The 13,473-nt window shown below is 38.3% G+C and overlaps 1 protein-coding gene across 2 annotated transcripts in view; it reads left to right on the top strand.

Moving 5' to 3' along the window:
- Positions 1-11,037, top strand: part of exoc3l4 (exocyst complex component 3-like 4) — a 27,653-nt gene extending 16,616 nt beyond the window's left edge. For both annotated transcript variants that reach the window (XM_005728627.1, XM_005728626.1), the window contains 5 exons: positions 375-498; positions 3,189-3,311; positions 3,983-4,135; positions 4,728-4,849; positions 10,063-11,037. In XM_005728627.1, the coding sequence (XP_005728684.1) occupies positions 375-498; positions 3,189-3,311; positions 3,983-4,135; positions 4,728-4,849; positions 10,063-10,282 (742 nt within the window). In that variant the 3' untranslated portion in view covers positions 10,283-11,037. The remainder of the gene's footprint in view (positions 1-374; positions 499-3,188; positions 3,312-3,982; positions 4,136-4,727; positions 4,850-10,062) is intronic.
- The last annotated feature ends 2,436 nt before the right edge of the window (positions 11,038-13,473 follow it).

The raw sequence follows: 13,473 nt of genomic DNA, 5'->3' as shown, positions 1-13,473 counted from the left end.
AAAAAACAAAATATAAATAAAAATACACCAACCCTACCCTGTAAAAACATGCGAGTTATTTAAATGAATTGAGATGTGAAGTGCGAAGAGAAATATATCTCACAGTTTGCCCCAAAGTGCTTCATTAAAAAACAAAAAGTGTGGAAAAATCGATTAAAAAAACTGTAATTTTGAAAACACGTGTAACTTGTAGGTAGTATAAGACAGAAATACACATGCAACATACTCAAGTAATTACTTAAAATTAATGTAAGCAAATGAGATGTGCTTCACCAGACTCACCAGTGCAGTTCTGATTGAAAATGTGGCAATATTGTCACCATCCAGCCTCATGATGATCGAGTTTTTTTATTTGTTGTTGTTTTCTCCTGCAGGAAACACATGGAGGAGTACAAAGAAACCTGTAAAGATGGGGTGAACGGCTTTCAAAAAGCGGTAGATAGTTTGATTGACAAGCTTGTGCGAGACCTGGAGGATCAGTTTAAAGAAGATGTCAAGGTACGGCAATCTAGTGAATCATGTGTTGTACAGGATATAAAACTGAGGAAAAGGAATCTTCCCATTTAACTTTTTTTTGTTATTTCCTTCCTCTTTGGAGCTACAGTAAAACAGGCCACCCAAACACATGAGATATCAACAAAAAGCCCAGAATCTCCTCTATTAAGTACATCAGGACTTAGTAGAATAGCTCACATAAGAAAAAAAATAACAGATGTCCATTACAGAGGACTGGTTCTCAAGAGGATATTAAGTGAAATCCCTGTTCTGGTCCTCACTGATTCATTTCTTCACAGGGACAAACATTATCTTTTGTGGTTTCTAAAAGAGGAATTAAAAAGGAGATCCTCCTTTCTTGCAGTAATAGTCAAAAGCACTTAGGGAAAATTCACAGAGGAAGAAAAAAAAGGGTCAAACAGAGCAGCAGACAACACGCCAAGTTGCACCAATATTTGGACAAAAGGATGAAGATGGTAACTTATCAGCTAGTTCACACTTTGCTAAATGCTAGTTATTTAGCAAAGTGTATCTGTGGCTGCAAGAAGGAGGAAAACCGGTAACTAAATGGTGCAGACAGCGCCACCTGGGGAGGGAGTTACACCCCAGGAGAGATTACAGTAACCAGTGCAAACGTTGTGGGCACACAGGCTCATTACTAACGAGCAGAGGCGTGGCAAATCAATTTCATAGAACAAAGTGTAGACAAAACTACAAATATACACCTGCAGAAAAGAAAACAGCAACTTAAGCAGCAGGGCTGGCAATACCTAACAATTAATTAAGACACTTTATTAACAAACATTAGTTAAAAGAACAAGGTTCAATACCAGCCAACACGACAGCAACAAAGCAACAACAAGGCTACAGGAAGACAGCAGCAGTGTGTAGGCCTGGAACAACAGAAAGAACCACCCTTTAACAGTTACACAGCTTAAACAATTGCCAGGGGAAATGAATCCAATCTATAATACTTAAAGACAGCCTGTGAATAACAGGAATGAGTGCACATTGCTAGGGACCAGGAGGAGGCCACAGCTGCTTCTTATAACCGGCCTCTGATTAACCCCTAAGAGAGGGGTGAATGTTCATGCTGCGTTTGCTGACACCATGCATGAATCAAACATCTCCTACCAAATCTAACCAACCGCATACTTATTATTCGCAACTATACTAGATGCTATGAGTGTTTAGACCAAAAATGTTTGGTATTGTGGAAAGTTTTAGTATATTCAAAGACACAAACTCATGCAGAATGACCCCCTAAGTAAGCGTAAGAGTACTTTCCTAAAACCTTTCTCCAGATGTTATGTCTTTAAAGTGGGAGGTAAATGCAGTGACTTTCTTGAAACATTCAAAGATACAAGGAAGTATGATATAAGCTAAATCCAGATGTTTGGCTTACATGCTGTTCAGTTCTACAGTTGTACCATTCTAATCAGCTTGGAAGTCAATATCTGGTATGATTGCTGTTATTTTCAACACAGCCTGAACTCTCACTCTCACTGTTAGCCTTTAAAAGTCTTCAGGAATAGTTTTACAGACTTCTTGAACAATACTTAAATGCTCTTTAAGATGTTGACTTATCTTTGGTATTTTTTAACTAAAACTAAAGTGCAGACAGTTGCCTTTTTGTGTTCCTTTCTAAGTTGTTTGTTACGTGTAGCCACAACCATGGTTCATTCCTTGAGTTAGGTTTCTTTTTTATGCTTGAATGATTCATAGGTCAGTGTTAAGAGGCTCGAGGACTGGACTGAAAATGAGGGAAAACACAGATAATGGCCAAAGAAAAAGACTTTCTGAAAGCGTGGAGAAATAATACTTAATACTAGTCTGGCTCCTTCAAAACAAAATTTTGGACTTTTGCACATTACTTTGTCTGTGAAGGTTCTCAGTCATCCAGGTCATCGTAGTCTAAGGAGCTTGGAAAGAAAAGCGTCTGGGCTTCCTTAAGTTGCTTGAAGACGTTTCACCTCTCATCCGAGAAGCTTCTTCAGTTCTAAGGTCAAATGGTGGAGAGTCCCAGATGGTCGCTCACAGTGGACATAAATGGCCTCTTTTACTCGTCTTTCAAACCATCTGTCCTCTTTTTCCAAAATATGAACATTGGCATCCTTGAAAGAGTGACCTTTGTCCTTTGAGGATTCCATCTGCCCTCAGAAAATCACATGGTATGCTGGGGTTAGGTTTCACAATGAGCTCACCCGAAACCTTGGCTGATTGTGACCTACACATGAGCCACACCTTGGCTCGTGTTATTAGTTAGTGGATCATTACGGGGTCCATCATCCTCTTGGGGGGACACTCCCACAGGGCTTAAATCTGGGACTCTCCACCATTTGACCCTAGAACAGAAGAAGCTTCTAGGATGAGAGGTGAAACGTCTTCAAGCAACTTAAAGAAGTCCAGACGCTTTTCTTTCCAAGCTCCTTAGATTGCACATTACTTTAGATTTTGTGATGAAGATAAATACGCATATAAGTAGGCTTTGAGAGGAGGTAGTTCCATTAACTGCTTCTCATTCAATATATTCCTTTTAATATGAGGTTTGAGGTTTGTTTGTTTTTTTACTTTTAGCCTATTTAGTAGAATAATCAGGTGTTAACTTGAAATGTGACTTTTTATAATCTGTCGTGAGTAAACCCTCAAAGGCATTGTGTGATTAATGGCTGTGTTATTTGTTGTTTTTCCAGTCTTACTTAAGGAGAATGATGACAAGGAAATGGCTCACCAACGATGAAGACTTTGATCAACTCTACAGCCGGACAAAGCTGCTTTCCCAGCACTGCAGTCTCATGATGCCACCACAAGCCAAGGTGAGAAGGAGGAGATGGCCTGGAAAAAAGTCAACAGGGGCAGTCCAGAGTTGACCAACTACTTTATAAAACTTAACAGCCAAATGTTTTTACTTACAGTACAGGAAAGGCCCGCTGCTTGGAATAAAGACAGGTTGCCTGCCAAAGTAAAGTCCCTTGCTAAGGCTAAGGATTTTCTGGCATTTGTCCCAGTCTGATTAGACAGTTACCATGAAGGGAATTACCTTCAACAGAAGTTTTTATGGTAATTATGGTTTTATTTGTAGGATATTAAGTGATTTAAATAGGAACAAAAGATGCAGAATATCATCTAATATCTATTGTACTTAGACGTTTTTTTAATGCTTACTATGAAATCGGGAAGTCCTGTTTATTTTAGATCGATTGTCTCGGAAGTTCCAGTTAATACATTTTGCTGTCCCATTGTTTTTCTCCGGATGCTGCAAGAGCAGAAAAAAAAAACTGTGAGTGTCATGAATCCTAACAGGAAAGAATGAATAGGTAGATTAAAAGGTGTCAGTTCAGATGAATTGAACCCTGGTGGTCACGATGCATTATCACCTCCAAACTAACATTTCCCGTTTTTTGCGTCCATCCTGTTATGCCGCCACCTAACTCCCTCTTTCTGTGTGTGTGTATGTGTGTTTGTGACTCTGTTACCCTGGAGACAGGCGTTTGCAAGCAAACTGCACTACCATGTGGTGATAGAATACATCGGTCAGCTGATGAAGAGTAACTACTCGTGCAAAAATCGGAAACACGAGAAGGCCGCGACCAAGATCCGTCATCAGTGGAATAAACTCAGTGATCTATTTGAGGACATGGTAATTAAGTCATCACTTCCCTATCAACACTAAAAGCAAATGAAAAGTAAAATACAAATTAATTGCTGTAGGTATTTGTAAGTACATGTCATGATTCAGTAAACCTTCAAACTACTTTGAATTTTAAACAGGTTTAATGAACAGGTGGAACGTTTCTAATTATTTTTAGCCAAGTAATCTAAACACTTTTAACCTCCTAAGACCTGAACTCTTTCATGGCATGCATTTGTAATTTCTCTTTGCTATTTGGGACCTGATGAATGTAAAAACATAGAATGATGTCTAAATGGTCCTTTATTTTCATTTCACATAATATGCATCCTCTTTTGCTTTAAAATGCAAAATACCGACCTGATCTTTGGTCCACAGATCCTTCGTTCATGTTAAAAGCAGTATAAGTGTATGTTTAAGTGGCGTATTTGCCTTTGATGGCTGGTCACATTCCTCTCAATGAGCAGCATAACAGGAAATCCTCTGCTGTGCAGCCCCTTTATTTGTGTAGTCATGTGTTTTATTCAAAATTCAAAGGATGTTCAAGGTCATCAGCAACTCCATCACTTTTTAATGTTTTGATATTTTTTGTCTTTTACAGAAGTCGAATAATGAGTGGCTCTACCATGTAGGAGACGACTTGAGCAACATCATTGGACAGAAAAACACATCAGACATCAAGAACCATCTGCAGCCTGTAATAGAGAATTACCCAGACTTCAGGTAAGCATTTCTGCCAAATGCAACATGACGATTCACTAAAAATAAACCAGGAAAAATCCCGTTCTACCCTCTCTTAGTCTTTAGGATGCAGGCAGATTAGGGTTTTCCCATAATCCACTAGGTGACAGATAAGGAACGCTTAGGCTGGAGTGGTTTCTAGCCTTTTACAGATTTGGTGTGTACAATTTAGGCCAGGTTTCTACAAAATAACCCTGTTTTATGCCAACGGTTATATCTGAATATAGAGAGCAGTGTTTTCTGCTCTGACATTTACCAAAATTTGGCTCCAGTGCTTGTTGCAGTTGAGCGTTATTAAAATTTTCCTTTACTGAGCTTTGTTAATATTGTACAAATCAACAGAAACAAAAGGACATCGCTGTTTGTCTTGGATTAATATTTAGCTGTTAGAGAGGTGTTAAAGTAGGATTTGGTGGAAGAGGAAATCCTAAAATTGGGTGCTTTGCAAGGGCAAAATAATTGCTCAGTAATAAGTTACATAATAGCTTATTTTGTGAGTGCCGGTACATTTTTCTTTGTGTACAGGCTGTGATCAGCTGACCTGTGCTGCTTCTTTGATGGTGGTGGCAACCCCCAATCCTACTCAAGTAAATAAAAGTGAAGTAAAGTGTTTGGAAAAATGTACTTCTAAAAGTACTTTTGTTGCACCATGTTCATTCATTCATGAGCTGCTGTAGCATGAGTCAAATGGATAAACTGCACGTCAGCACCTCAGCATGCAGTCGAGTTCTATAGTCTTACTAACGACCTACTAATTTCATTCACATGTGTTGCAGCAGGGACACATAGAAACGTTTCAGGACACTGGCCCTCGAAGACACCTGGGATGTAACCTAACATTGACCACTAACACCACAGAGCCTGTTTAGCCTTCACTAAACTGTATAAAACTCCTTAGAGCTAGCTAGATGTTAGCCGCACTACAACTTTATTTACATCTGTCCATGAACACATCACAGGACAAAGTGTAAGCCACTCTGGGATGTCATATTTTCTTATTGCTGATAAAATAAGCATTGACAATTTATTTATTTATGTATTTATTTATTTTTGGTAAAAAATAAAAATAAAAATTTTGCACTGTAGTTCAGGACAAGCTAAGATCACGCAGTATGTAGGCTTTAGGGGTTTCCCGTCTACCAGGTTTCTATTGAAATTGTTTTATAAAAGTGAAACATGTATGGAGTAAACTATAAAACAACAGCATGTCTGCGTCAGAAATTTGTGGTTGTGACACGCGAAGAAAAGCAGAAAGAAAAAAAAATCCAAAATGAAGACAGAACAAAAGTGTCAGACCTTCCCCTTTGTGGTTGTTGAAGCACATGAAGGAATTCTTTATTTTTGGTGTAAAACAGAAGTGGGCAGATTGTAGCTGAATAGGAACCCCCCATTATCAGCTGTCAAGTAAACCTAAGTGGACTTTGACTATCATCAGGAGAATGAGGAAGTGAAGCGAATTTCAATGACTGACCCAAAGCAGAAGAGCAATGTTTAATTAGCTGTCTGTGAGATTCATATAAACCCCTCTGACATTTAGCATCAGGGATATATCTCGTCCAAGCACGACATCTGAGATGTGATTTTCTTGAAAGGAAGCCGATAAAACGGTGAATGGTATTTTTAACAGCCATCACATGATAATGACCTTTGCTCTCACTTTATGAGTTATGAACATGAGTGGGACAAACTGCAGACATGTGAGGTGATCAAAATAAACAAAAGGACATGTTGGTAACAAAGATGAAATCCACAAGTCGTGGTGATTACTCAGTTTCTTTTTCTTTGCAGAAATTTGGATATTGTTTGCACTAAATTTAGATCTGACAGCTTTTTTATGATGAGACAACACACTCCACTCAGCAAACATGAACGGTAGAAAAGACAGTAGTTGTTCCAGTCTTTTGACAGATATCAGCAAGTGATGAAATGATGCCTGAAAGTGTGTTCCTGAATCAGTGTTATACACGTGAAAACAAAAGCATGAGCTCATTGGGGACAGAAAAACAGATTAGCTCATCTTACTGCTGTCCAGTGGATGGGGGATAAGTCCAGTGGACATTTCAGTGAACAGTTCCTGAATGACATTCAAAGCTCTTCTTTGGATGTTGCAAAACAGGCAGACTGGTCATGGTTTGTTGTAACAAAGTGCCTGAACATTATATTTAAAATAGGTTCTTTGCGAAGTTATGTGTAGACACAATGCACCTCCATTCCTTGAGTAAGGAGCATTTTTTATAGTCAGCTGATGCATAGGTCAGTGAAAGCAGCAAGACAAATAAAATGGTTTTTCAGAAAATGGTCATGAACTCGACTGAAAACAAGTGGAAAAAACCCGAAGAAAGAAAGAAACACACTGGAGGACTTTTGCTCAAGACACTTTTAAAAAGTTACAAGAAAGTCTAGCTCTGTTGAAGCGATATATAAAGAGATTAAGGGTGGCTAAATAGTGTTGTACATTATATAAATGTCCAAAATTAATTATGATCTTGTTCAGCTAGAGATATGCTCTTGGATATTATCTCAGATTTTCTCCACCTGTGAGAAAACATGATCTGAGAGGACTTTAAAAAGGACATTTTGAGATGCTGTGAAAGTTTTACTTTGGTGTATTTTGGCCATGGCCACAAAACTCAGCTTTTACCTTTCAGGGTTCTAGGAAATGGTTTTATCCTTCACAGTGAAAGCTAAAATGTTTGGTGACTAATGAGAAGAGCTTGTGGAGTTTTTTTGTTCTACTGCCCAGCTGTCAACTGTTCAGGAATCATAATCTGAGTGACCCATTTGTGGATGCCTGTGGTGATAATACCCCTGAAGTTGAGTCTTCTGGAATGCACAAGGAGTTACGGTCATTCACGATTAAAAATGCTCTGCTGTAAATGATCTGATGGTTCTTAGGTCTGCTTCACTCTCTGTTTAAAGGCATTTTAGAGTTTTGTTTCCTCAGTTCCCACCAGATTGCTGCTGTAAATAAACCTCTTAACTGCTCGCTGCAGGCAAAATCCAGATGTTCCAGCATTCCTATCATTTGATGCCTGTGCCCTGTTATTGTGCAATACACAGCTTATCTTAGGTAAAACTTCACAAAACATGGCAAGAAGAACTATCTAACAAGATAGATCAACATCTGTCTGTCTGCCTCTCACACAGGCTGCAAACTGCAACCGTTTTAGTTTCTAAAAGAAAATTGCGTATTCCTCTCACAACATAACAGAAAGCTGAAAACCACATAAACTTGTGCGCAGGAGACGGATGTTTTTGTTAATGAGAGCTAATTGTAGCCTCTGTAACAAAAAAGCAAGCTGGAAGCACAGAGCCTGTTGACCCTGTATAGCTGAGGCACGCTGAGTTGGGATTTACGTAATATCTCACAAAGTTTCCCCCAGCAGTAGAAATGTGAGAGGAGGGCCTTAAATGATCCTGCAATGCTGTGGTTAACTTTAGACTTCATGCAATATGTGCATGGGGCATTTCCACATTCTTTCCCCTTTTTCTCTTTCTTTCGGTTCTGCTAAATGAAAACATGTGCATCTTTTTTTATTTCCCAAATGAGAAAATAAATACATTTAGCAAGAAAAGCAGATGTTTCTCTTGCCAGTTAAAACTGAACTGATGTAAAGTGTGGGAAAAAAACTGAAGTTTCAAAAAAAGGTCAAAACTTAAAGAGATGATCCCTGAAACTAGAATGTTGGTTTGTGCTGTGAAGTTTGTAAGTCATAGGACCACAGCAGATACGGTTTGAGTAAGTACAGGAATTTAAACTGTATGTTCAAAAACTGTACGTGAGTGAAGAGATCATTATAACAGGTTTAACTGTACTACCAAAAAATCTAGTTGTAAAGATACCGTGGTTATTTTTCCATTAATATCCATATTGGAGTGCCTTTTTTGCTATGACATGCAGTATGATTTTTTTTTTTTTGCCCCTTTTTTGTCAGAACCTCACTGTTACAGCGCAAAGGTCTACGTGATGTGATCCTGAAAATATCCAATAAAAATAACAAACTATTGCACAATTATAAACAACTCACACATCTGCAGTTTGGAAAGGAAAACACTGTTGAAGTGATTATTCCCAAGTTTAAATATTTTTTTGATGGATTTATGTATCATATGGTGTTGGCATCTGTGGATTGGCAAGGCTTTACTTCTACCCAAAAAAAGGAGGGAGTGTGTAGCTATGGACAGTTTGACTCTCTGTTGGTTTGCAGTCTAGGGTCCACATTTTTCAAGATATCTGTGTGATGTGTGAATTCTGTGTGAATTCTGTGTGATGATAGATACCAATGGCAGCTCGAGCTGATTTAATTTTTGTTAAAATTGGGTCAAGGGTACAACAAAAGTTAAAAATCAGTAAAAACTTTGCATTACCCAGAACTTCACAACAGTAAACTAGACCTTGGGAGGTTTGCTAAGCAAGTAGCTATCTTCGTAAAATCCTGGAAACTATTCTCACATTGTTAGTGACATATAGAACAGAACTAAGGGTGGCTGTGGCTCAGGTGGTAGAGCAGATCAGCTACTGATCGGAAGGTTGGTGGTTCGATCCTTGGCTTCCCCAGTCTGCATGTCAAGTATCCTTGGGCAAGATACTAACCCCAAATTGACCTCCGATGCGTTCATGTGTGAATGCAGGTTAGTTTGCACTTGTGTATAGAAGTGCTTGTACGAGTGGGTAAGAATGATGTTGTATAGAGCGCTTTGAGTACTCCGGGAGAGTAGAAAAGCGCTATATAAGATTCATACCATGTACCGGAACATATCGTTAATAGTATGAGGGAGGTTGTCTGATGTCATCTTTATGGGGGAAGAAGTTAAGACTCTCACTGCAGTATTAGCCAGATAGTTTTAAAGCATGTAGAAAAAGCAAAAGTCAGCGCTGTAGGAGCTTTGAATTCTTCAAATTCTAAAGAATTTAATAAATGTGTTATATTTTCCAGAGTCAAAAAGTTACATTGTTTCTCATGGACTTAAGTATTTAGATGACCCCCGTGTCTCAGAAAGTCACAGTTAATACACTCAACTACTCAACAGCCTACAAAAAATACTTGGTGTTTGTATTTGGTGGGGGGGGTTCAGGTAAACTGGACTTTCAATGGAATTAATATAAATTGGTTAACTAATGAATTAAAATAAATATAAATAGTATTAATAAATATGGAATTAATAAGCATTTTGATGTTGTTCTCCACTTGCAGTAAGAAGCACCTGGTTGCTGTTCTGTACTTCAGGGGGCTCATTAGGGGCCACGAACACCAGCTGATCCTCCGGCGACTCACAGCACTGAAGAGGGAAGGGAACATTGCCAGCAGTGACAGAAACCAAGTGTTATTTAGTAATATGCAGGTTACGGTCAACACAAACTGCCTGTCCAACTTCCCTTACTCCTGCTTCAGCTTTCTGATGCCAGACAACTAGGAAAACACTGCAGGTGTAACACCACAGAGTGTAATGAAGTGTGTCACCTGTGGATTGGTATTGGTGACCTGTCCAAAGCCTTATATACTTTGCACTACTGATATTTGTTATGTCACGTGTTTGTTTGTTTGTTTGTTTGTTTGTTTTTGTTTGGGGGGGGGTGCTTGTTTGTTTGTTTCTTGTTTATTTATGTGATAAGATACAAATAACTCGGACCAAAATGAATGTATCACTCAGACTGAACTAATTTCTCGTCAGTAGAGCAAACATGATTTGAGAGATATTTGTTAGTTCACTGTTCACTGAGTTAAAAATCTATTTCTACTGATAGGGTTAAATTAAAGCTCACAGGTGATTATAATGTGAACTTATGTTAGTACTTTGCTTCTTGCTGGTCATGTGAGCAGTGGACTGTGTTTATACTGTTCATACTTGATGTGTTATATATAATGACAGTGTAAACTAGGAGATCGAAACTAAATTGTGTTTAATTTATGTGCATGTGTGTAAAACATTCTTCAGGATAATATGAAGCTAACAAATGACGTGTTTGCCGCAGTGCGAATGTATATAAGTATATAAAAAGTATATGTATTTAAGACTTAAAGATAAATATTTGCTGGCCATGTGAGATTTGTGTTTTCCAGTAACTGGCACGTGCAGTTTTTTTGCTTAATGTTCACCAAAGAACCTGAATTTGTTTTCAACAAAAAATGAAATGAACACTACACGTGCATAATAAATAAATTAACTTACCAATCAATCAATACTCAATATTATGTCAAGCATTCAATTCAATTTTATTTATACAGCGCCAAATCACAACAGTCGCCTCAAGGTGCTTTATATTGTAAGGTAGACCCTATAATAATACATACAGAGAAAAACCCAACAATCATATGACCCCGTATGAGCAAGCACTTTGCTGACAGTGGAAAGGAAAAACCTTTTAACAGGAAGAAACCTCCAGCAGAGCCAGGCTCAGGGAGGGGCGGACATCTGCCGTAACCAGTTAGGGTGACAGGAGGAGGATAGGACAAAAGACATGCTGTGGAAGAGAGCCAGAGATTAATAAGAAGTATGATTCAGTGCTCAGACTGCTGCCCCCGCGACCCGGCCTCGGATAAAGCGGATGACGATGGATGGATGGATGGATGGATGGATGGATGATTCAGTGCAGAGAGGTCTGTTAACACATAGTGAGCAAGAAGGGTGACTAAAGAAGAAATATAAGAAGTATAATAAAATCGGTTTTAACAAAGCAAATAACTAAATCCTGCACGTTTTTTACCGCACTACATCTTTTTCAAAGAAAACAAAATGAATATGTAAAAAATGCATTCTTATTCCCTCAAAGTTTCATTAAGCTTATGCAAGCTACAGATTTTGCATAGGTGCATAGACTCCGTTAGAGGTTGGATGGCTGATAACTTTCTTCAACTCTATGAGGAGAAAACTGAAGTCCTTGTCTGTGCTCCTGAAACATTTGTATCTAGGGTTATGGAAAATTTAAGTCCTCTTGCTACATTTGCCAAACCTTCTGTCAGGAATCTTGGCGTACCTTTTGACTCAGCCCTGACTTTGGATGCTCATGTTGAATCTCTGTTTAACTCCTGTTTTTATCACTTGTGAAACATTTCTAAGCTGAGTTACAGTGTCTCATGCTTAGAACTGGAAATTGTCATAGATGCATTTGTTTGATCTCGTTTGGACTATTGTAATCCTTTCTTCACTTGTATATGCAAGGCCTCCTCGTCCTCCTGTTTGTTTTACAGAACACCGCTGCAAGGCTTCTGACCAAGTCTCCCAAGTACTCGCAAGTCACACCCCTGCTAATCCAGCTGCATTGCTTCTTGTTACTTTATATTTTGTTTCCAGCGAGTCTTTTAATTTCTGAAAGTGGTCTTGCACATCACTTTTACCCCCTTCTGTGGGCCTTTAAAAGTTTTTCTGTGGATATTGTCTGCTTTTTCACTCATTTTCAGTCCCGTCATTGTATCTGACTATTTTCAGATGAATGTATTTTTAATACTGACCTATGAATCATTCAAGCATGATGAACCTGTGTTAATTGTATATTTAGGAACATTGTTACTATCGGCCTGTCATATAAACATGATATGTGCCAATTTGTGTAGCTGAACACAAAATGCAGAAGTTTACACATTTTGCACCAACAAAAATGGTTTCTCATGTCCTTAAAAAAATTGAGGAAACTGGGCAAGCGGAGGACAAAACAGGCTTAAAAAAAAACAATCTACAACAAATAATTGTTATCTGAAAGTCATGTCCCTAAGAAATAAGAGAAAATCCAGCAAAGACCTGACACAGGACCTGAGCGATTAATCTGACACTTTAGTTGAAGCTTCATGAGAGCCAACATCCAAAGAAGAACTTTGAATGTCCTTCAAGAAACCTGGACAACTATTTCTGAAGATTGCTTAGAGAAACGACAAACAAGCTGCCTAAGAGAGTTCAGGCTGTGTTGAGGAATAAAGGTGGTCATACCAAATATTGACATTCAAGTTTGTTAGTATTGCACAAAGTCTGTTTCCATGTATGTTTGTACTTTCAGGAAACCACTTCACCTTCTTCCTGTTTGCTAGCAAAACATAATGAATTGAGGGGTGTACAATGTTATCCCTCTCCCACACCGATCACTACTTGGCAACTATTGTAATCTATGACTTCCAGCGTCCACCACTTAATGATCGTACTGTAAACAAAAAAACAAACAAACCTATAAATACATTCATGGACAATTTGCTTCTATTACAGGCAGGTCAGTCTTTTTTTGTCAAAGCACAATAAATCATCCAATCCTGTCTCATTATTGCTTATTTATGGAAGCAATAGGATGTTAATATTAATATCATTCCCTCATTTCCCAATGTACACTGCTCAAAAGGCTACAGAGTACATACATGTAAACTCACTCGCCTTGAACAGAAACTTTCACTTGACTGAGTCCTTTAATGCAAAGATTTTTTCCTTGTACTTCCATATTTTTGCCTCTCACTTGCAAAAAAGTAATCACATTGGAGCTGTTTGTACAATTTCTCTGAGGGTTCCCAGGATTTCACAGGATTTCTTCAAAATACTTAAATCAACACTTTTTTCATTCAAAATGTGATTAGCAGCTAATGTGATTAGCTAATGTGATTAGCAGCCAATGATGAGTCACATGAAAA

The sequence above is a fragment of the Pundamilia nyererei genome, unplaced genomic scaffold, assembly GCF_000239375.1.
Source record: "Pundamilia nyererei isolate P.nyererei 1_Seehausen unplaced genomic scaffold, PunNye1.0 scaffold00029, whole genome shotgun sequence".
In the NCBI taxonomy this organism is placed as follows: domain Eukaryota; kingdom Metazoa; phylum Chordata; class Actinopteri; order Cichliformes; family Cichlidae; genus Pundamilia; species Pundamilia nyererei.
Note: the sequence above shows the minus strand (reverse complement) of the source record. Positions and strands in the feature narration are given on the sequence as shown.